At 40.4% G+C, this 25088-nt stretch overlaps 1 protein-coding gene across 5 annotated transcripts in view; it reads left to right on the top strand.

The window, feature by feature from the left end:
- The first annotated feature begins 13557 nt into the window (after positions 1-13557).
- The window catches only part of CDH17 (cadherin 17), a 73666-nt gene continuing 62135 nt past the window's right edge, over positions 13558-25088 (top strand). The window contains exon 1 of one of the 5 annotated variants that reach the window (XM_058698579.1): positions 13558-13600. Coding sequence is in view for 3 of the 5 variants with exons in the window: in XM_058698575.1 (XP_058554558.1) it covers positions 23338-23401 (64 nt within the window). In the remaining 2 variants the exon portion in view is untranslated. Of the gene's footprint in view, positions 13601-16185; positions 16342-23297; positions 23402-25088 lie in introns of those variants that run through there. The other 4 variants (XM_058698578.1, XM_058698575.1, XM_058698576.1 and 1 more) reach the window with 4 other exon arrangements.

Raw genomic sequence — 25088 nt, 5'->3', positions numbered from 1 at the left:
GTCAGAACTCATGAACTCCTGTAGTTAAGAGTCAAAACTCACCAATATCTGCAGCTAAGAAAGCAAAAATCCCTCAAAATTGTCTACCACAAACAAAAAACGTTAAAAGTAATTTGTATGACGTCTCTTCAGAATTGAGCACAAATAGAGTTGGAAAAAGCCTCTAAGAATCCGATCTGTCTGTAAGTAGAAGAGCTTCTATACTTCAGATACCAGTCAGGCAGAGAGCAAAGCTGACACGATTTTATGAATTGATAAGCCTGGCCTGTATTCCAGGTAAGGGAGGACCATTCTACCCTTATCAGAGTTGACCAGAGGGCTGCTTCCAGAATAAGATCATCATTTTCTTTTTCTAAGAAGCAATTTGGATGCTCTGGGGTGGGGGATGGTGTGCTTCAAGGGAGGCATAGATGAAACAAGGTTGGACATGAGCTGATAATTGCTGTACATGGGGTTCATTACATTATTCTCTCTACTTCTGTTTATGTTTGAACTTTTCTATCACAAAATGTTAAAATGAGAAAATTCAAGTCACACACACACACACACACACACACACACAGCCTGGATGAAACATTTGGTGTGACTATAGACTACAGATACTTCTGTGGGCCTTCTGCCTATCTGTGAATCAAATTAATCACTAGCAGAAAGATTATCCTAGATGGATTTCCTTAATTTAAACCCCTGTAGAAAAGCCTTTATTAAGTAACACTTTAATGATATATCCTTTGCTTTTACCAATGGTGGATGTAAACAGTGTCCTTCTAGAGAATGTTTCTGCATCTTTTATACTCTCAATGCAGAGAGATCTTACACTGTTGGATCTACTCTCTAAAGTTGGAGGTTTGATCTGATTCAGGTACTTTTTTTTTTCAACATTAGTCCTGCATACACAGCATTACATGCTTTTATTGGGAGGCATATGGTGACCGGTTCGTCTATTTGTGATGTGGCAGCCATTGCTGGTCTTTGCCTAGACTTATCATTTCAGTAGGGTTTGAAAAATGATAACATTCAAATTCTATCATTCTCACTTTGTTTATTTATTGAAAGACATCTTTAAGAGAAACTTTTCCTTGTGACCCTAGAGTTCTTTTTCATAGATCATGGCAGACATGACTTCAGCTTGGAAAATGCTAAGGGAAGCAACAACCAATTGCTACCATCTCAGGAAAATCTCAGTGAGCCCAGGAGTCTTCGGAAATGGAGAGCTTGGAATTTGAACAGAGCACTCTGGATGAATTTATATAAATATGTCCTGGAGGGAATATAGGAGCACACAAATACATAGGACTGGTTAACATTGCCTACTTAAACATTAGAGAGTTTGCCCAAAGCAGCAATTCTAGTTTTGATATAAATTCTCCAGAGCTGTTTTTGAGATTGTTATAAAACAGAGTTGGCCTTTAAAACCACTTTTTAATTGAGGTATAAACAACATACAACATTGTGTTTGTTTCAGGTGTGCAAAATAAATGATTTGCTGTTTGTGTATATTGCAAAATGATCACCACGATAAATTTAGTTATCATTTGTCACACACACACACACACACACACACACGAGTTGGTTATATACTAAGTCCCCTTCTGGTTGGTGGCAGTAAAGCCATGGCAAGGCCAAGTGATAATAGAAAAGGAATGGTCGTGGTGTCCTGAGCAGGAGCTGTAACTAGGACATCCCTATAAACCAGGAGCGGTGTACAGAGTGGCAAAGATCTTGGGTCACTGCATCTGAGTTCAAATCCTCGCTCAGTAATCTACCAGCTAAGTGCCTTTGAGCAAGATAGTTGACTTCCCTGAGCTTCAGTTTCCTCAGTTGTAAATGGGGCTTGGAGGTTGTGATCTGCTTTTCAGACTTGTGCACATTAGAGATAATGTAAGCCAAGCACTTTTCCCAATGCCCAGCACAGAACAAACATTCGCTAAACAGAGAAAATCGAAGTAACTGTTTATTTCTCAGAGTAAACAGTTGAATGAGAATCAGGGCTCATCCTGAAATCCAGTAGACGAACACTTCAGGTGGCAAACTAACTTTTGGAGTAATCAGATGGGTTACATTTGAAAATTGTTCAAAGTTTCTGATGGGGAGTATTGCCGGCTCCACAAAAGATGAAGACATTGCTGTAGGGCTGTAGAGTCAGGACAATCCCCTAGTCAGCTACCAAGAGAAATCAGAGTCCTCACCATGCTCCCAGAAGCCATTTGGTGAGAAATGCCATGTCCAGATTATGTCCACTACAGTGCCTAATGATTCATCTCAAGCTTTCTCACTGATGCTTGCTGTAGTTTGTTTTTTTGTTTGTTTTTTTTAGTTTAGCTTTTAAAATAGAAACTTACATGAGGATTTGAACTTAACTTTCTGTGGCTTCCTTTGTATCTGGTTTGGTGTGGTAAAGACACCAGGTTTTAATTTTAATTTTCTAGCAGCCTTTGTAATATCATGACATAGGGTGACTCTCTTCTTAGTTACTTACTTAGGCTTGTGACAGATAAGGCTGATTGCTGTTGGTTTCTGGTCTGAGTGTGGTTGGGAGGAGCAAATGGGAAAATATGCTTAAGGCAGGTGGAGTAGAGTTGAAACCTCTTTAGAAAAATAATTAACGGAAAATGTTAGGAATCTCCTCTTTCCACCTTCGCTATATATTTAAAATATATTGGTCCCATTTTTAGATGGTGTTCAGAGCTCCCTACAAAAACCCCTAATGCACCTTGGGTTTTTACCCCCTTGACTGGGCTATTGAAGTAACGAGCACAGAGTGGAGGGTGCATTATCGAGGGTCTAGTCTAAGATTTCCCAATCCATGCTGGTGATACATATCAAGGTCAAAGAATAGCATTAGAATTGGGATTCAGATCCCAATTTGCTAGTCTCTAAAGTCTGTAGTCTTAAACACTCTGCTTAAAGAATAGTACACTGGAAAAAAAAAAAGAATAGTACACTAATTTGTCATGGAGCTGGATAAAGGCAGGGAGAAATAAGTTCCCACTGCCTGTGTCAGGCTCGGGGGAATGTGCCACTGGCACTGTGACCTCCAGACCGGCTCCCTGGTAATTCTCCCCACACTCTTTTGCTTCATGACCAAAAAAGAAAAGGACCAAAGAATTTTGTATGCCAAAGAGAGAAGAAAATTAATTTTCAAAGTCCAAGGTCCCTGTAGACTAATGTTAAATTCTAGAACAAAGATCCTCAAGTCAGAATTGTTATGTGGGGAGCCACATGATAGCCTAGTAATGGAGAGGATATTCAGTCATTGAGAGCAGGGTACATTTTATTTTATTTGTTATTCTTTATTTAAATTCAAGTTAATTAACATACAGTGTATGTATTGGTTTCAGAAGTAGAACCAAGTTATTCATCACTTACATACAATCCCCAGGGCTCATCCCAACAAGTGACCTCCTTATTGCCCATCACCCATTTAGCTCATTTCCTGCCCATCTTACTTCCAGCAACCTTCAGTTTGTTTTCTGTATTTAACAGTCCCTTAGGGCACCTGGGTGGCTCAGTTGTTGAGCGCCCAACTTCGGCTCAGGTCAGGATCTCACAGTTTGTGAGTTCAAGCCCTGCGTCAGGCTCTGTGCTGACAGCTCAGAGCCTGGATCCTGCTTCCAATTCTGTGTCTCCCTCTCTCTGCCCCTTCCCCGCTCATGCTCTGTCTTGCTCTGTCTCGCTCTGTTTCCCTGTCTCTCAAAAATGAATAAACGTTAAAAAAAAATAAAAAAAGAGTCTCTTATGGTTTGCTCCCTCTCTGTTTTTATCTTTTTTTTTTCTTAATGTTTTTATTTATTTTTGAGAGGGAGAGAGACAGAGTACAAGCAGGGGGAAGGGCAGAGAGAGAGAGGGAGACACAGAATCCACAGAAGGGTTCAGGCTCTGAGCTGTCAACACAGAGCCTGACGCGAGGCTCAAACTAGTGAAACTGCAAGATCATGACCTATGCTGAAGTCGGACACTTAACCGACTGAGCCACCCAGGAGCCCCATATCTCTGTTTTTATCTTATTTTTCCTTTCCTTCCTCTATGTTCATCTGTTGTGTTTCTTAAATTCCACATATGAGTGAAAGCATATATTTGTCTTTCTCTGACTGACTTATTTTGTTATGGAAACTCGTCTGGATCACCAGGCAGAAGAACCAAGTGGCAGTTGAGATCTTGGATGGAAGGAGGTTTATCTTACACCGGTGGGCCCAGAGGAGATCATTCTCCAGAGATCTGAGCCCAGAGCATCAACAGAGGGGACAATTTATAGTCTGTTTCTTCCACATTCCTCATTAGCAGTAATTTGGCGTCTGAGACAAGCAGGGTGGGAACAAGTACCCGGAAGGGAAGTTTTCAGGCAGGAACTGAAATTCCCTTATCAGTCCTGTTGGGCATCATATAACAGATTTTTCCCTAACAATTTCACTTAGCATAACACATTCTAGTTCCATCCATGTTGTTGCAAATGGCAAGATTTCATTCTTTTTGATCAGTGAGTAGCATTCCAGTATATATATATATACACATATATATGTATATATATATTCCAGTATACACACACACATATATATATATATATATATATATATATATATACCACATCTTCTTTATCCATTCACCAATCAATGGACATTTGGGCTCTTTCCATGATTTGGCTATTGTTGATAGCGCTGCTAAACACTGGGGTGCATATGCCCCTTCAAAACAACATTTTTGTGTCCTTTGGGTAAATACCTAGCAGTGTGATTGCTGGATTATAAAGTAGTTCTATTTTTAATTTTTTTGAGGATGCTCCACACAGTTTTCCAGAGTAGCTGTATCAGTTTGCCTTTCTACCAGCCGTGCAAAAGGGTTCCCCTTTCTTTGCATCCTCGCCAACATCTGTTGTTTCCTGAGTTGCTAATTTTAGCCATTCTGACAGGTGTAAGTTGGTATATCTTTGTGGTTTTGATGTGTATTTTGAGGGGAGGGTACATTTTAGAAAGCCCCCTGAGCCAGGGATAATTCAGTTACTGCTAGGGGCAAGGTGTGCCCAGTGTTTACGTAGAACTCCTTGAGTAATATTGGTCATTAGGCCTGACTTGTCTGAGCTGAGCTACAGCAAAGCTAACCACTTCCTAATTAGCTCTGAGAGAGGGTGACCTTCCTCCAGAGCAATTGAAAGACAGCAACTGAATCTGAAGCGGCCAGGTGATGCTTTTTTGCTCCATGACAAGGGAGGGCAGGAGGAACCCTGGGAGGCTATCAGCAGGGAGAAAATTTGGGTGGGATATGCTCAACGGGATAAAGTGGTTGGTGTTGCTGTTCATGGAGGTGGTACCCGGGCAGGTTGCTCAGCTGGGATAGAATTCCCAGGGAAGTAAGTCAGGAAATGTGGCATGGGAGGGAGAGCTGGTGGGAATGGTATTGGGGTGAAAGTATTGCTCTTTTGGCTGTGGATCTGTGAGCTGATCAAGCTGCTTGGTGAACTGGAGCCACCCTGTTTCCAGGGTGTTCGTGGGTAAGTAGGGCCGGGTGGGAGACGGGGTGGCAGGGTCTGGAGGCTGTAACTTGAGCTCAGCGATGGCAAGCTCTTAAGTGCTTGGATGTTTTTCTCCCCTACTCTTACCTGGATTCAAACTGTGGAGCGTCTATTTTTACCTTTTTGTCCCTCAAAAAAAAATTTTGTTTTTTTTGTAGAGTAATAATAGTAGCTACCTCACAGGATTGCTGCAAAGATGAAATGATATCATATAGAGAGCAATTAGAAATGGGCCCGGTTCTTCACCTCAGCTGTGCCTGGGCACCAAGGAGAACTTTAAAAAGGTTTGCTGTCGGGTTTCACCAAAGACCAACAGATCAGAATCCCTGTGATAGAGTGTAGCCATGTTTGAGAACCCCTGCACTAATTATTTGTATTTAGAAAACTCTTTCAGGGGGTTAAAAAAAAGTGGTGGGTTTGGTTAACTTTTTGTCAAGCCCTGTGTTAACTGTTACTGGTTTTCTTTCGTATTAAGTGGTAACTTAGGGAAGGTATTGCCACTTCTGTCTTGTAAATCTGCTTGGAAACAGACCCGGTTTCAGGCAATTCCCTGTGTCTCTTGATTAGGGAGCAGCACTGGGAAGAGAGGCCACCTCTGTGAGATGCTGGTCAAGCCAATCGGATTTAAACAAGGGGCCGAGGGGCCGGTGGGTAAGCGGGACTCCAGCCACTTAGTTAAGGATGCTCTGCTGGGCCTTCTGCATGCTTTGCTAGAAGGGAGATCTGGTGCCCTGAGCACTTGCTGATGAGGCCAGAGATTCGGTCTCCAGGAGATTCCATCCTCCTCCCTCTGCACTGTGGGCTGCTCCCATGGACTGGGCTTCAGCAGGGGAATTCAGTGAAGATTGATTTCAGTTCCTGTATTTCTCATAGATGTGAGATTTCAGTTCCTGTATTTTCTCATACAACACCTGGAAAATTCCAGACTTAAGATAACAAGGCTTTTCCAGAAATTCTCCTGGGTTTTTACTGAGGCTAGGCTTAATGTTATCCCGAGCGGGAACACCAAGGAGAAGAAAATTTTCTCCTCTTTATTTCTCAAGTAACTAGGTTTAGGCGCCTAGAAAGGCAGGCGGTGAGATCAGAGGTTTATCCAGTGTTGAACTGGCTGAGCTGAAACACTAAGAAACAGACCCAAGGGCTCTGTGGTCACATGGTTGTTTCCTCCTTTCTTCTTTGCTCAGGGCAAAGATAATCTTCAAGTAGGGAAATGCTTTTATTCACATTATAAAAAGGAAAACCTATAAGAAGAGATAAACTAATAAGTAAAACAAATATATTTAAGCAAAAATAAAATGATTAAAACATCCCAAAATACCTGTGACGATAGAACACAAATGATCTGTTTCAAAGGGACTGGATTGAGGTGACTGAAAGTATTTAGCCTAAGTCTTGAATAGGGTGGGATTGGTTGCAGGGAAATCTTCCTTTTTTTGGTAACACATTTATTGAGATAAAATTCATATGCCATAAAATTCAGCATAGAGTTCAACAGTTTTTAGTATATTTATAGAATTGTGAAGCCATCATTGCAATGAATTTTATTTTATTTTATTTTTTTGTTTGTTTATTTATTTATTTTAAATTTCTTTCTTTCTTTTTTTAAAATACAATTTATTGTCAAGTTAGCCAACATACAGTATATACTGTGTGCTCTCGGCTTCGGGAGTAGATTCCCATGATTCATTGCTTACATACAACACCCAGTGCTCATCCCAACAAGTGCCCGCCTCACTTCCCATCACCCATTCCCTGCCCCCCCACCCATCAACCCTCAGTCTGTTCTCTGTATTTAAGAGTCTCTTATGGTTTGCCTCCCTCTCTGTTTGTAACTATTTTTTCCCTTTTCCTTCCCCCATAGTCCTCTGTTAAGTTTCTCACATTCCACATATGAGTGAAAGCATATGATTTCTGTCTTTAACTTATTTCACTTAGCATAATACCCTCCAGTTCCATCCACATTGTTGCAAATGGCAAGATTTCACTCTTTCTCATTGCCAAGTAGTATTCCATTGTATATATAAAAGACATCTTTATCCATTCATCAGTTAATGGAGATTTGGGCTCTTTCCATAATTTGGCTATTGTCAATAGAGCTTCTATAAACACTGGGATACATGTGCTCCTATGCATCAGCACTCCTGTATCCTTTGGATAAACACCTAGTAGTGCAATTGCTGGGTCATAGGGTAATTTTTAACTATTTTTAACTTCTTAAGGAACCTCCATACTGTTTTCCACAGTGGCTGCACCAGTTTGCATTCCCACCAACAGGGCAAGAGGGTTCCTGTTTCTCCACATCCTCGTCAACATCTGCTGTTTGCTGTGTTGTTAATTTTAGCGATTCTGACCGGTGTGGGGTGATATCTTAATGTGGTTTTGATTTGTATTTCCCTCAAGATGAGCAATATTGAGCATGTTTTCGCGTGTCTGTTAGCCATCTGGATGTCTTCTTTGGAGAAGCGTCTATTCATGTCTTCTGCCCATTTCTTCACTGGATTATTTGTTTTTCGTGTTTTGAGTTTGGTAAGTTCTTTACAGATTTTGGATACTAACCCTTTATCTGATATGTCATTTGCAAATATCTTCTCCCATTCCGTCAGTTGCCTTTTAGTTTTGTTGATTGTTTCCTTTGCTGTGCAGAGCCTTTTATCTCCATGAGGTCTCAATAGTTCATTTTTGCTTTTATTTCCTTTGTCTTTGGAGAGATGTTGAGTAAGAAGTTGCTGCAGCTGAGGTCAGAGAGGTTGTTGCCTATTTTCTCCTCTAGGGTTCTGATGGTTTCCTGTCTCACACTTAGGTCTTTCATGAATTTTGAGTTTATTTTTGTGTATGGTGTAAGAAAGTGGTCCAGTTTCATTCTTCCACATGTTGCTGTCCAGTTCTCCCAGCACCATTTGCTAAAGAGACCATCTTTTTTCCATTGGATACTCTTTCCTGCATTGTCAAAGATTAATTAGCCATACATTTGTGGGTCAAATTCTGTGTCCTCCATTCTATTCCATTGGTCTATGTGTCTGTTTTTGTGGCAATACCATACTGTCTTGATGATTACAACTTTGTAGTAGAGGGTAAAGTCCAGGATTGTGATGCCTCCAGATTTGGTTTTCTTTTTTAACATTACTTTGGCTATTTGGGATCTTTTGCGGTTCCATACATATTTTAGGATCGTTTTTTCTAGCTCTGAGAAGAATGCTGGTGCTACATTGCAATGGATTTTAGAACATTTTTATCACCAGTAAAAGAAACCCCGTACCCTTTTGTTATAACTCTCTAGCCTCATGCCCCATGCCCTGGCCCCCGGCAACCATTAATTGTACTTGACCTCAAAGGTCTGGATTCTTTTACATAGCATAATGTTTTCAGTGTTCATCCACGTTATACCACATGTCAGTACTTCATTCCTTTTTAGGGATGAATAATATTCGATTATCTGGATGTACCACACTTTGTTTATCCAGTCATCAGTCAATGGACATTTGGGTTGTTTTCCCTTTTGACTATTATGAAAAATACTGCTGTGGACATTCATGTGCTTTTGTCCGCTTTTGTCTGGACATACATTTTCATCTCTCTTGGATAGATACGTAGGAATGAAACTGCTGGGTCGAATGGTAGCTCTATGTTTAACTTTTTGAGAAAATATCCATCATTGTTTTCCAAAGTTGCTGTATCATTTTACATTCCCCCTAGAAGTGGAAGATTCTGACTCCTCTCCCTCCTTTCCAATACTTGTTGCGATCTGCCTTTTTATTGTTTTAAGTTTATTTATTCCGAGAGAGAGAAAGAAAGAGAGAGACAGAGACAAAAGAGAGAGGGAGAGAGAGACTCTCAAGCAGGCTCTTCACTGTCAGCTTGGAGTCTGATGGGGGGCTCAAACTCATGAAACTTGAGGTCATGACCTGAGCCGAAACCAAGAGTCAGATGCTTAACCAACTGAGCCACCTGGGTGCCCCGCCCCTGTCTTTTTTAGTACAGCTGTCCTACTAGGTGCGAAGTAGCATCTTGTGGTTTTGATTTACATTTTGCGTATGCGTAATGATGGTGAGCTTCAGTTCATGTTCATGTTGGCTATTTGTGTACCTTCTTTAAAACAATTTCTGTTCAAATCCTTTGTCCACTTTTGATTGAGTTTTGATTGTAAGGTGTTTTTTTTTAGTGTATTCTACATACAATTCCCTTCTTAAATATGAGATTTGCAGTATTTTCTCCCATTATGTGAGTTCTTTTCACTTTCTTTTCTTTTTAAAAATTTTGTTTGTTTATTTATTTATTTTTGAGGGAGAGAGACAGAGAGTGAGTGGGGGCGGGGCAGAGACAGAGTGAGAGAGAGAATCCCAAGCAGGCTCTGCTCTGTGAGCATGAAGCCCAACATGGGGCTCAAACCCACAAAGCATGAGATCATGACCTGAGCCAAAACCGAGTTGGTCATTTAACCGACTGAGCTACCCAGGTGCCCCTCTTTTCACTTTCTTAATACTGTTCTTTGAAGCAAAAATTCTTAATTTTGAAAAAGTCTAATTTGCTTTTTTCTATTGTTACTTGTGTTTTTGATGTCATATCTGAGAAGCCATTGACAAATCCAAGGTCATGAAGATTTACCACTGTTTTCTCCTAAGACTTTTATAATTATAATTTTAGCTCTTACATTTAAATCTTTGATCCAGGGGCACCTGGGTGGCTCAGTTGGTTGAGCGTCTGACTTCGGCTCAGGTCATGATCTTGTGGTCTGTGAGTTCAAGCCCCGCGTCGGGCTCTGTGCTGACAGCTCAGAGCCTGGAGCCTGTTTTGGATTCTGTGTCTCCCTCTCTCTCTGCCCCTCCCCTGATCATGCTCTATCTCTCTCTGTCTCAGAAATAAATAAAACATTAAAAAAATTAAAAAAAAATCTTTGATCCATTTTGAGTTAACTTTTCTGAGGTAGGGGTCTGACTTCATTCTTCTGCATGTGGGTAACCAGTTGTTTCATTACCATTTGTTGAAAAGACTATTCCCCCCCCCCACCAGGAAATACTTAAGGACAAAATTTTCAGAGGCAATCCGATGTTTCAGCATCTAATGAGAGATCCACAAACAGAGAATGGAAACTGATATTTACTGAGCTCCTAGTATCCAGGCTACAGAGTCCTCCTAGGAAAGATTGGTGAATCCCAGGCATATCCATTGCCAGTCTCTTATTTATACCTATGACAGAGATTACTAATCAATCACAGCACTGTCTGGCTGAGACTTGATGACTGCCAGGGCTGACACGAAGGAGTGGTGTCCCAGGAAGATCAGTTTGGGAGGAATTAATATAGTGAGGTTAATTTTGACTGTGTTGAGTTTGTTGTGCATATGGGTGGTAATAGGTGGTTGGATATAAAAGACTGAAGCCCAGGCCAAGGGAGAGGTCTGGGCAGAGAGAGACACTTGAGTCTTTGGCATGTAGACGGGAGCAGATCCAATCACTTAGAGTGAGTGACAAGGCAAGATAAACTGGGAGTCTGATGAGCCTACAAATGGGGTCAGAAGGGACTGGCTCGAGAGGTAGAAGAAAAACCAGGAAAGAGTACTGGCAAGGAAACCATGGAGAAAGGGCGATTTAGGGAAAACATATGATAGCATCAAATGTTGGGAGAAGTTTGGTAAGGTGCAGATTGGAGAGTATCTCTGATTATTATGAAGTTTTTAAATTATTTTTTAAAACTTTATTTGTTTTGAGAGAGAGAGAGAGAGCAAGGGAGGGGGAGGAGAGAGGGAGAGAGAGAGAGAGAGAGAGAGAGAGAGAGAGAGAGAGAGGTTGAATTTCAGCAGGCTCCATGCTGGCAGTGCAGAACCTGATGCGGGACTCGATTCCATGAACCGTGAGATCATGACCTGAGCTGAAATCAAGAATTGGATACTTAACTGACTGAGCCACCCAGGAGCCCCTATGAAGAAGTTTTTAGTCACCTTGGTGAGTGCAGTTTCGGTGGGATAGGGAAGGTGGAAACCAGATGCTATAGTCTGAAAGGTGAACTGAATGTGAGCAAAGACTCACGTTGGTGAAATCTGATCAGAGAGATAGAGATAGGTCTTAGAAAACCAACAAGATTATTGTAACTTCTTGGAATTTGAAGAAAATCTGAAAAAAATATAAAGAAAATCCGAGGTCAAATAAAAGGCTCTGTAGACTGAGAAAAAGTGTCTAAGGGAAGATGCGCATATCTGTGTCTGCTTGATCCAGTTCGCATGTACAATATCAAACCAACTGCATCATTGTTTGAGACAGATCCTGCAGAAATGGATCCTAAATAGTGGGGGAGAATTAATTTCAAGTGCAGACTTTGCTAAAGAATATGTACTGACAGATAAAGCACAAATCCCTAAGCTTGTGTTTCTCACAGAAGGATCCACATGATCACCTGCATCAGAAATCCAGAGTGTTTCAAAAATGTTCATCCCTGGGATGTATTCTGGACCTACTGAATTGGGATCTCATGGTGTAAAGCCAAGTTTTAATGAACTCTCTGGGTTTAGAAAGCTCTAGAAGACATCTGCCCACTGTACAGCTAATGATAGGGATATTACTAACTGTTCCGTTCATAGGATTCTTTAGCAGTTTCATGACACTGGTAACTAGAGCCAGATTAAGAACCTTGTCTACTGAGCAGTTGCCTAGAGTAACCATCTATAGATGGAGTTAAAATATTCCTGGAATAAACAGCTGAAAACTGGGTCCACTTCAGTCAAAGTAGTGACGGGAAAAAATCCCAAACCTTTGTTAACCTCAAACTGTCTTTTTTGAATATTTTTTGAATATTATTGAATATTTTTAGGATGAGCACAGGTGGCTGTCAGCTAAGATTTTGCAACAGAGTTATGTATGGTTTAGTGTTTCTAACTTGGAACTAGTGATTTATTTGAGCTGAGTCTTAAGTCATTTAATGGTTCCTTAAAGTGTTCTGCTTTGGGAAATTACCCCCCTCCCCTGACACTGTAAACAACAGCAACAACACAAAAAACCAAGACTCAAGCCCAGAGACAAGTATAAGAGCTGCATAAAGGAGAGTCGTGTTGCTTAAATTTATCAGAAAATGGACACTGTCCTGGCCAGTGAAATTAACTAGGGAAAACTTTGCTTCAACCTAAAATATTCCCTACCAGAAAATTAGTTTCACCTTGTTTCACTAAATAAATGTGAAACAAAAGGTGTAAAATATTGGTTTGAGGAGGTGCAAAATCATCCATTTGGGTGGGTTCCCATGAGCCTTGGTTGACTCTGAATGTAATCCTGAACATTTGAATTAATAACTGAAATGATTTTGATTCTAAAAAGTACTTACTGAGTGCCTACGGAAGACAAAGTTTGTGCCATCATTAAGTTAACAAGAGCAAGACAGATACTAAATAAATAATTCAAAAATATTTTTATATGCTTCTGTTCGGTGAGGCTTGTGTGTTGATAAACATGTGATAAATGTTCTCAAAATATCTGCTATGTAACACACAGAAAAAGTAGATGTTAAAATGAAAGTGCATAATAAGTGGAAAAACTTAGAATTCAGAGATTTCATTTACTTTGAGATTTCAAGAATAAAAATATTAGAAATGTGACACACTTTGAATTTTAAGAATAATTCCAAATTTTCATGGACTTTTTATCTAGCAAGTGTGAGAGATGAGCCCACTGACCCAATCAAAGGAGGGACCCAAGGACTAGGAGCACAGTGAGGCAAGGGTTTAATCAACGGACTTGCAAGAGCGGGTGTCTGATGGACAGGCAAATTTGGGGCACTCACAGCAGGCAATTTATCTCCTAGAGTGCAAGTCCCTCCCCTGATTCCTCATTGGCTGAGTACTACAGAGCTTACAGCCTTACCCAGACATCACCTATGCCCATGTAAGGAAAAAAGTAGTCTGATTGGAACAAACGTATGTTCTCTGAGGTAAGGCAGAGACTTTTAGTCCCTCCTCCCTTTATTCTTTGGCGCATGCTCATTGCAAAGCCAGTAAAAAGGTCCATGCTCATCGCAAAGCCTGTGAAAAGAAGCCCATGAAAAGAAGCCCATGAAAAGAAGCCCACAAAATGGAGAGGGGAAGAAGAAGAATGAGGAAGTGAAGTGTCTGAAGGTTTGGGACTCCATTGTGTGTGTGTGTTTGGGGGGGGGGGGGTTGTACATATTTCCAGTAGGTTGTAAACCTACTGTTAACTGGACAGCACATGAATCATCTCTCTTACTTCTCACAGGAGGCTATCCAATGTTAGTTATTCCTTATTAACTAACATTGTCTATAAACTAGAACACTATTTGTATATTTTCCAGGGCTAACATTAAAGGAATGGTTAAAACATTATTATAGACAAAAGTGCTAAATGTTTTAAACACCATCAATCTATTAGTTAGAAGTATCTGCCCACTTTTTTCATTTGTTCACATGTTTCCATCATATAAATCATTTATATCTCCTTCTCTCTAATAAAGGCAATCAGTAATTTACCAGTTAAATTTTCTTTATTCCCCTTATTGAGTCAGTATTAAACTACTGAACTAACAATGTTTCATGTTTGCATGAAAATGAATTCCCTAACATGCCATGGTATTCATCCCAAAACACAGGGCAGAACATATAGAATGATAAAATTCAGACAACTTTATAAATTATAAGAACCTTGCTAACCTGTTATCCTAGAGAGCACAGGAAAAGCCTTTATAATTCAGACATGCAATCACCTGTTGATTTTTCTTTTCTTTCTTTTTTTTTTTTTGTTTTTTGTTTTGTTTAAAAACTTTTTTTTAAGTTTATTTATTTATTGAGAGAGAGAGAGAGAGAGAGAGAGAGAGAGAGAGAGAGAATGAATCCCAACCAGGCTCCACACTGTCATCGCGTGGAGCCTGATGTGGGGCTTGAACCCATGAACCATGAGATCATGAACTGAGCCGAAATCAAGAGTTGGACCCTTACCTAACTGAGCCACCCAGGCACCCCTGATTTTTCTGATGGCTGACTTTGGCCTTTTAGTTTAGTCAATCTGATTCTCTGACTTGGAAGCTAGAGGCTGGAAGTAGCATAAAATGCACAGGGAAGCCTTGTTTGGGAACTTGGCTATCTTCTATCAGGAATGGTGTCACACAGGGAGCTTTCTTCCTATGGATATTCTTATTACTCACATGGAACTAGAAGGAAAATAATTTGACAGATTCTATAGTTGTGGTGAATAGGTTGGGCTTTGAATCAGACCAGGTTTGGAGTCCTAATTCTATAATCAAGCTGTGTGATTTGGATAAAAGGTAAAACTTTTGTTTTCTACCTATAAAATGGAATCTACTTTGTAGACAAGTCGTAAAGATTAAGTGAGAAAACATTTTTTAACTGATAAGCTGATATGCCATGAACATAGTCATATAATATTGCTGAGAAAGAATGACTAAAAGTTATACATATATACTTTTTAAAAAGACTTTATAGATTTAAAAGGACTTTTTACATACATTATTTCAAAATTTCTAAAGAAGCAAACTCCTTTTAGGGCCATGCTGGTGGAAGCTTGTCATTGATTTCAGGAAGTAAAACATACAAGCGGGAGCTATTTGATTTTGTAGAACAAGGTCATTTTATTTAACTAATGGGAGGGCAGAGGTGTTAAGAATTTCGCTTAGCCTCACTGACCTCATTGCCTTAAACATAGTTATGTTGGCTGTGAGACAAAGGAGAAGGATTTTTCCTAGACCTGCTGGTCCACTGAATATGCTAACCATTGGCATGTGACGAGATGGTTTCACTTTCAAGGTCCTCAAGATAAATAAGGCTTACAGCAACCATGGGCTTCCTACGGGATCTGAGAAGGAGGAAGTCCATCTAGACAGTGGGTTGTACTGGATGCACACCTAGAGACAAATGGAAAGCATAACACAGCTCAAGAGAAGCCCAGAAATGAATATCAGAAAGTCAACAGAAACCGGATAAAGTGTGACACATTTGACACAAAAGTGACATTGCTTCTCCTCTTCAGTGTGGATTCCCAGAGTGACTGAAGGATGGGAATCAGAAATCAGCCTAAAAGATGACTTGACTTAAGAAATCTGGGGCTATTGGCTTTTATTGTTTAATTGGAAACCTGATTTTGAGTGGAAGAAGTAACCTGATTTTTAGGTAAATCTATTCAATTGTGGAGAAAAAAATAAGGACTTGTTTGTGTTTGGAGGGAAGGCTACTACTGGTTGTTTCATGTCGACTTTGAAGAGGACCCTTGAATTGCAGAAGCAGGTACTGCCAGATTGCATCTTTGGTCACACCTTCTGAGTTATTTCTTAATGTCTCCTGAGGCTGGTTATCCGTGAACTGCGTCATTGCTCAGACGTGGATCCCTGTGGTCTGTCTGTGTTTGCGATGGAACTGACAAAAATTTGTCGATTGAGCCTTCTGTACAGACACTATGCTAAATGTTGGGTGTACAAAATATGGACAAACAGTCTTGATGTCATGGAGCACTCTAGAAGCAGTTGAATACATAGAGTGTTTCCCCTTTTTGGCTTCTGTTTGTCTTCTAATTTACTTCTCTACATTCAAAAGTTCAGATACTTGTTTGGAGATGTATTGAGTATGAATTAACTTCTTTTGGTACAAGCCCACTTCTTTTCTGGAGTGAATACAATGATACCTTTTATGACATCTGATGGCTTCTGCGGTCAATAAAACCTACCTAATAGGATGGTTAATGTTTGACTGAAGTCTGAAGGGAGAGGCTGGGGAAGCAGAACAGTGCGGAGGGAGTGTTCTCCAGGGAGATTCTCAAGCCCCAGCAAGAGTCTCAACAGCTGAATGGAAGAAAATAACTTTTAACGGCCATTTTGTTATTTACTTACAGAAAGGTAAGGGTTGACATGTCTTAACTATGTTGATAATGTACTTCTTCAAGAATGACAAAACAGATGGTGGAGGGAGAGTACTTAAGTTGCTGGACAAATTTATTCCTTGAAGAGTGCTACGTAGCTGGGAAGGGAAGGGAAGCTTATTTCTGGTGTGACAAGTTTTGCTTAGGGAGCATAATTTCTTTCTCAGTTTCTTTTAATTAGTCTCTATTTTATAAATTTAATGAAATATCTTTGGTTGAATCAAGCTTGGCAGTGTAAACAAAGAAAATATGGAGTTTTGGGATGTTTAAATGAGTATTATACCCATTCTTTCTGATTAAAATAGAAGAGCGCCTAGACCTAAGATGCTCTGGAGCTCTTGTATTCCAGAAATTAGAATTGGAATCTCATTCTTACAAAGTGTTCTCTCTCAGCTGTGGTCTTCAAAAAATGAGCATTCTATCTACTTCTCAGAGACTGAGATTAAATTTAGGATTCTTGGGACTGTCTGGGACACAATGGGGGAGGGGAAATGCATAGGAGAAAAGAAACCCTTTTCTTAAAAGTATTGGGTATAAGAATTGAAAACAACCAAAAAACAAAACAAAAACAAACAAATAAACAAACAAAGAGTTGGAAACAGACAGACCTGCAAGCAAGTCTTGGGAAAGCAAGACTTATTGTATGTGTTGGTCAGCTTTTGGTGTTTCTTTCCACCTCATTGGTAGATGTACCATCTGCTAACAAGTGATTATTTTGAGGTGTCAAGTTGTGTACAGCCTATTGTGTCTTCAAAGGTCCGGTCTCTGCCTCTGTCTTGTTTTTTTCTTTATTATGGGTGACTTCTGCGGGACAGATGCTGTCTCTGATGGGGGATGCTGAACAGGAGATTAGAAGAGCAATACCTTCTCTGATATTTTCTTGTTTTTATTTTTCTTCAAAAACTTAGATAGCAAGTGAAAAACCATTTCAAAGAGAAAGAAAGCACATGTTTAGGTGACAAGAAAAATGGATGACATTTAGCTCTCACCAGGAAAAAAAAGAATCACTGAGTAAGGGTTTATCACAGATTGCAGGGTATATAGTTTATGAGTCTTCAGGGTTGGGCAGATGGGTTAGGCCAGTTTCATCATTTACCAGCCAGCAGGCATTGAGCAGATTGCTTAAGCTCCCTGGACCTTAATTTTCTCATCTATAAAATGGAGATACTTGCCTAATCAAGCAGTTGTGAGAATAAATTAGATAAGCTTGTAAAGAATTTGGTACATGGCTTGCCATGTGGTAGCTGTTCAATGAGAGTTGGCTCTCCTGTCCATTAAAAAGGTCAAGCAGATGATTCAGGTCAAGCTGAAAAGTTGTTTCATTTCCTAGGGAAAAACAACAGTAATGTTACAGTAATGGCATTTTGGGCAAGAGAGCAACAGATTCTATTCTAAGGACATGAAATCCAAAGATATAACAGAATGATGAAACAATTGGGCTTTGTTTTTTTGTTTGTATGTTTTTATGAGAGGCATTTAAAAGCCCCTCTGATGTTTTGTATATAGTTGACGCTTGAACAACATGGGTTTGAACTCTGTGGGTTCTCTTAGGAACAAATATTTTCAATAAATACAGCACAGTCCTATAAATGTATTTTCTCTTCTTTATAATTTTCTTTATATTTTCTTTCCCCAACTTATTTTGCTATAAGAGTACAGTATCTAATAAAACATAGAAAATATGTATTAATTGACTGGTTTTGTTATCATAAGGCTTCCAGTCAACAGTAGGCTATTAGTAGTTAAGGTCTTGGGGAGTCAGAAGTTGTATGCAGATTTTTGACTACACGGGGGTTTAGTGCCCCTAACCCCTGAATTGTTTACGGGTCAACTGTGTAAGTTTTTCAGTGGGTGTGGCATCCTTTGAAACTTGCCTCAGTGACCCCTGGGAAAAGTCATTGTTGTTCAAGATGAAGGTTACCTTTCCTGTGCCTCCTCCCTTCTTTTATGAAAAGCAAAATATATGCTGGCAGGAACTCAACTTAGAAGTCCCTGGAAAGGAGAATGCACCCCCACTTTTCTTCCATGTTAAGAGAGGTGACTCAGAGAAGGAAAGCTGAGCGCGAATCATCCTGCTTCTTTTTCCAAAGGCTCACAAATAAGTTCTTTTATGGATGTTAGTTTACATGGATAAAAATCTATAGATTTAACTGTTGGCATAAAATTGCATTCATTCAGAAATCCTTGGTCTCCAGCCTAGACTGGGGCTCATTCTGTGGTCTACTCAATGATTCAACACGGAAAAAGCACTTCAGTTTGTTACGGGAGTATCTATCTACCTATTTGTTACTTGTGACAACAAATAGCCATGTTTACTGAGGTACAGTAAATATAAATGTCATAAAAACAGATATTTACTTAGTGGTTGAAGTAATAAAAAAAAAGTTGATTTTTCACTTAAGCTTATACAGCAGCCCAAGCTATGCTCGGTTAGTGTATGTGGCACAAAGAAAACTTAATTTTTCTTAAAAGATTCTCTAAGACTGACATATTGAATTTTCTCATCCATGATATTCTGACTCAATAATTTCTTACCATATTTTAATTATTTTGAAATATTAAGACTTGTGTTCTTGACAAAGAGATAAAGAGAAGTCAAAATGGTAGATTTGTAGTTTTAAAGAATGTTTAAACTAAGGATGAATACCTCTTCTGTTCATCCTAAGGAGGGTTCTGTGCTTGATCTGTGCAGTCAGATTGGTGCCCCTTCCTCAACCTCTCTGAGCTTAGTTTCCTTCCCCATAGGATGACAACAGGACCTACCTTATAGGATTGTTGTGCTATTTATTTTTTAAATTTATTATTACTATTTTTTAATATTTATTTATTTTTGAGAGACAAAGAACGAGCGGGGGAGGGGCAGAGAGAGAGGGAGACCCAGAATCAGAAGCAGCCTCCAGGCTCTGAGCTGTCAGCACAGAGCCTGACGTGGGGCTTGAACCTGTGAACCGTGAGATCACGACCTGAGCCAAAGTCCAACGCTTAACTGACCGAGCCACCCAGGTGCCCTGGATTGTTGTGCTATTTAAATGAAATAAGTTATCCAAAGCGTTTGACTTAGTAAATGCTCATAAAATGCTAGCTGATTAGAAAAAAAATTTTTTTCAACTATAAATAAACTAACTCACGAGAGATTTCATAGTGGCATGGTATTCTTTGTTAAGATAGAATTAAATTCATTTTTCTTTTACTCTCTGACTCATCCCAGCTGCCAATTATGATTTAATTCAGGGATTGGAAAGTGAACCTGCTATAGTTGAGCATGTCTGTACATTTTTGTCATGAGAACCCTTGCCTCGGGGCTACTTTATAAATGAGCTAGTATTACAACAAGTGTTTTAGGGATTTTTGTTTTGTTTTGTTTTGTTTTAATCTCTGTGTCCAAACCCGTTGGGATGAAATCTAATTTAGACTTACCTCACAAGGAATTTCTAAGGCCAGAATGTGTGATTTTATTATACTGGCAAATGCTTGTCTGTGTCCTTTATAATACACAAGTCACTGTTGTATCATGAGAAAGCACTTTGTCAAAAGCAATTCAGCCATCTTTTATGAGAAATAATGATTCCTAGCCTCCTCTTTAGGCCAGGGAAGGCCCTTACGATGTTCTGACAGATACGGAGGAAAGCACATCTTTCCCTTGTGGCCTCCCGGGGTTTCTGAGGTGTCAACCTGCACATCGCAGGGAAAGCAACACTGACGTCTTACGGCCAACCTGCCTGACATGTCAGGCAAGCACCATGACTAGGCATCCATCTATGCCCATTGGGGCCCTCCCTTCCCTTTGACCTCCCCTGACCACCTTCTCATTCAGGGATGGGGCATCCTGTGCGACTCTGAGGAGAGGGCTCCTCACTCCCGCTGCCCTTCCCTTACTCCCTTCCTGGGAGTGTTGGGTGGAATAAAGCTAGGCAGGAATAGGCATAAGCACATGTCTCAAAATGTTTCTTAGAGCTCATTTCTTCTTTAGTATGACTGATTCCAGTAGTCATTTGTATTTAAATTGATCACATAAATTGAAAACATTTTAAGTCCTGGGGGAGGCCGTCTATCTTTCGTGAGCCCATTTATCTTGACCACGAACCTATTGATACAAATAATCACTCTAAGTTTTGCAGACGTGTAAATCCAGATTTTCATACACTGAAATATTGGCATATCTACGTTACAAAGCTTAGCGAGAGAACAAAGTGCTTCTATTTGTGTTCCCCGGGGGTGGGCGTCCATCCCTCATTTTCTTCTTTCCTTCCTCCTAAATCAGTCTGAAGGATGAGGCAGCGGCCCTGCTTTTATGCCTGCCTGTTTACTTCTAGCTTATTAATGGCCGCTTTAATTGGGTCCCTAATTTGTCAAGAGTGCAAATTAGTCAGATCTTCCTGTGATTTTTCTAGACCTTTAGAGATGTAATTGGTGCCAAGGATTTGTGAGCAAGACCGACAAGATGGGCATGATTGATCTGAACATCACTTGATGAACAATGGTGTGAGCAGGCTTTGAATCTGATCTTTATTCATATCTGGCCTTGCTTTATAATTTATGGGGCTCTTAGCAATATACAGTGCAGAGATGAAAGAAATGGTACACAGGATATATGGTGCTGTTGGGTCCTGGCAGTATTATGAAGTCCAGTCACATCCTTTCCTGCCCACATCACCTATGAAAACAAATTTTCTAGTCCTTCCCTCCTGCACCTCCTTTGTTCTTTAGAAATGCATAGTTCAACCTTTGAGCAGGGTAAATTATTTGAATTCAAAGCCCTTAATGCTTCATTTTTTTTTTTTTTCTGTTAAGGATGAGCGATGACTAACTCTATTTAAGGTTTGCCTTTCTAGCTTTTTGCAAGGGGGAGAAAATCAATGCTTGTGTGTTGAGTTACTTGAAGGTTTGGAGACTTGGGATCTAGAAATTCCACGTCCTTACTCAGATAAAGGGGGAAATGACAAGAGTGTCTAAAAATGCCTCTTGGAGGAATTGGCGCCCAGCAGGAGAATCAATCAAGCTTCGAACGGAGCCCTGAGAGGCCTGCCATGGGCGCTGCATGTATAATAACTGAAGACAGCCCTTTCTGAGGCCACCTCTGTCCTGGAATGGCAGTGCCTTTCTTAGTCAAAATCAGAGTTCCTTGGTATATTAGTTTGATAGGGCTGCCAAAGCAAAGCACCACGGATGGGGTGGCTTAAACAACAGACATTTATTATCTCACAGTTCTGGAGTCTGGACATCCAAAATCAAGGTGTCAGCAGGGGTTGGTTCCTTCAGAGGGCCATGAGGGTCTGTTTTTGGCCCCTCCTTTCTCCTTCTGGATGCTCATCTTCTTCTTATGTCTCTTCACATTGTCTTCCCTCTCTGTGTGTCTGTGTGTCCAAATTTCCCCTTTTTATGAGGACACCGGTCAGATTGGATGAAGGCCTACCCTAATGACCTCATTTTAAGCGCATTACCTCTGTAAAGACCCTATCTCCACATAACATCACATTCTGAGGTCCTTGGGAGATAGGACTCCAACATACGAATTGGGTGTGGGCACTATCCAACACATAACACCTGGCTTGGTTAAAAAATGGGAGACCGCTGGGGCACCGGGGCGGCTCGGTCAGTTAAGTGCCGACTTTGACTCAGGTCATGATCTCGCAGTTTGTGGGTTCAAGCCCGGCGTCAGGGTCTGTGCTGACAGCTCGGAGCCTGCAGCCTGCTTCAGATTGTCTCCCTCTCTCTGCCCCTCCCCTGCTCTTGCTCTGTCTCTCAAAAATAAATGTTAAAAAAAATTTTAAAAAGGAGACTGCTAAGGTGAAGCTCAGCGGGGAAATGAGGAGCGATGGTACGATACGTGAATACGTGTTCCGTAGGAACTAGATCTCCTAGGCTAATGTTCCTCTGAGCAGGGGGCATCATATCAGTTTCTGATGAGGAAGAGCAGCAGAGTTTAAAAAAAAAAAGGAAAAAGAAAAAGTTTTTTGAATTTTTGGGAAGATGTGTGATGGATTAAGTGATACTAGGTGTCTCATTATGTTTATGAAAAGAACATGGGTGTAGAATTAGCCAGGCAGTGTGATCTCGGGCACGTCTCTTAACCTCTTTAACTCTCACCTTTAGATTTTTGATCTTTAAGAGGCAGATTTTAACAGTACCTGCTTCAGAGGGTTCTTACGAGAAATCAATAAGGTAACGCATATAGAAGTCTTAGCATGTGCATGGCAAATGGTTTTCAGTAAGTGTTAGCTGCCTTCGTGCTATTCTTCCGGCTGGACACAGATTCAGGACGCAGAGGGATTTGTGTTTTGTGGGCTGTGGTGAATCAAGGCATTGGCCGTAAACAGCAAGGCCAGCAGCCCTGATTCTGTATTTGCCGATGGTCCATGGTTAAAGCAAGTGGTGGTGGCTTTTCAAAATCCCCCTTTCCCACAAAACCTTTGACCTGTGTTGCTAAGGATGTGCTTGGCCTCACAGATAGTTGCCATAGAAACTGTCTGAATTTAGTCTTCGTGCCTGAGGGGAACCCCAACAAATAGCAAAAATTCTAAGCAGATCTTTGGATCAACCATTTCAGGTAGGGCAGCTAAAATGTCACTGAATTATCTAGAAATACACTCCAATCCTTTTCTAAGCAGTGTTTGTGAGGAAATCTATCAAGTGTGTGTGGCGTGGTGGTTTTAGGCAGTTGCGGTTATAAACTATGGTTTTCCTCCAGCAATATTATGATCCAGGATGTGATATTCATTAGTGGAATTACATCCATGCACAGAGGAAATATAGGCAAGATTTGTTTGAGGGGCTAAAGTCCTCCTCTGGCATAATCCCAGCATTAGTGCCTTTTGCCTTGATGCATTCAGATAAAGGCTTTGTCTCATGGCTTCACTTGGTTGTGAAGGCTGCTTCTTGAGTATTATGGGGGCCTCCAAACGCCAGGGATGATGAAAGGAGACGTTCTCCAGGACAGTGCTGAAAGCTCTGACTAAGGGAACGAGGTGGCAGAATGAATTTTTATGTGCTGAACACTGTTCAAACTATTAACTCATTGAACCCCATAAATCTCAAAGGTAAGTACTAGGATCATCCCTGCTTTACAGAGGAATACAGACAGGTTGCTGGAGGAGCCAGGATCCACACCAACCAGTCTAACTCTGGGGTCCATGTTCCCAACAACCGCACTGTGGGGTATATTTGTCTGCAAATAAATCATGGAACCCTAGGCACGGCAGCAGAGAGCAATTACTTCTCTTGCTCACTGGAAACCTTTCTGTGAGGGATAAGACTAGCTGTGACTGACAAAATAAGGGATAAGTGCATTGCTACTTTTACATTTTAGATTCCTTAAAGCATCTCAGATGGTGGCCTGTCTGAGCATCTGACTAAAATAAGGCATTTATTTTATTTTCATTTGCTTTTCTATCATTCAACTTATATGTCTTTGGGAGATTAAAAGCACTAAAGAAATCAGTTCAAGGAAGAGGTGATGTGTGTCGGCCAGTCCTTAACCTATTTACTGAGCAGAAATCTGTTAGTGTATTTAAAAGAGAAGCAACCCTTTTCGCCAACAATAAAAATGTATTACTTTGCATCAAAACAAATCTTTAAATTCCAAATTAACTTCCTTTAACAATTTATGTTTATTCTGAAAGCTCTTATAGATTGGACAAAATTCATAGGATATCAGTGTTAGACAATTAAAATGTTTTAGAATTTAACAAACATCTGTTGAGGGCTTAATATATGCAAGGCATAGTATGACAAACTGTGAGAGGTAAAAAAAAAATTTTTTTTTAATTAGGCCTCATGGCGCCTGGGTGACTCAGTTGGTTGAGTGTCAGACTTCGGCTCAGGTCATGATCTCACCGCTTGTGGGTTCGAGCCCCGCCTCGGGCTATATGCCAACAGCTCAGAGCCTGGAGCCTGCTTTGGATCTGTGTCTCCCTCTCTCTCTGCCCCTCCCCCGCTTGCGCGCACTTTCTCTCTCTCTCTCAAAATAAATAAACATAATAAACGAATTTTTTTAAATAAAAAAATAAAATTAGGCCTCTGTCTTGAAGGATTGTGCTTCCTAGTAGAGGAAATAACACAGATATATAAATAAATGATTAAAAAACAAAATGCAGGAGGGGTTTCAAGAGGAAGATACATCTGGCTGAAAATCACTGACCATTTCATGAAGGAAGTAGGATTTTGGTTCTAGCTCTGTGAGCTACCCCTTATTTGCATATCCCAGTTCTTAGCATGGTATCTGGCATATGAGAAGCTTTTGATAATAATTCAATGCTTTTGAAATAAATGAACAAGTTGGAACTAGAGGTGAGGTATGACAAGTAGTATGAGTAGAGGTCAGGAAGGACAATCTTAATCCAACTTCCTGATGCAAATATTATCTGTCCCTTTATTGCAGCTGGCCTTGTGCTGGGTGGGGAGGACAGCAATCCCCGAAGCATGGAGACAGGAAATCTCGGGTGCAGAGTCCATCCTGGTAGACAGCTTTACTGAGGGTGGGAAGGGAGTTGGAGATAAGGCTGGAAGAGTAAGTTGGGACCAGTATTTGAAAGCTCTTGAATGCTGTGGAGCTTGAGGAGAATGATCCCCAAGTGTGCCATTATCATGTATATTTTCGCTTCTCTTACAAGTATTTTTTATAATAATTATTATTTTTTGTTATTTTTTTTTTGAGAGAGAGAGAGAGAGCGTGCACGCACAAGTGGGAAAGGAGCAGAGAAAAAGGAAAAGAGAGAGAATCTCAAG

This window comes from Neofelis nebulosa, chromosome 14 (assembly GCF_028018385.1).
Source record: "Neofelis nebulosa isolate mNeoNeb1 chromosome 14, mNeoNeb1.pri, whole genome shotgun sequence".
NCBI lineage: Eukaryota > Metazoa > Chordata > Mammalia > Carnivora > Felidae > Neofelis > Neofelis nebulosa.
This window is presented reverse-complemented; position numbering and strand designations above follow the sequence as displayed.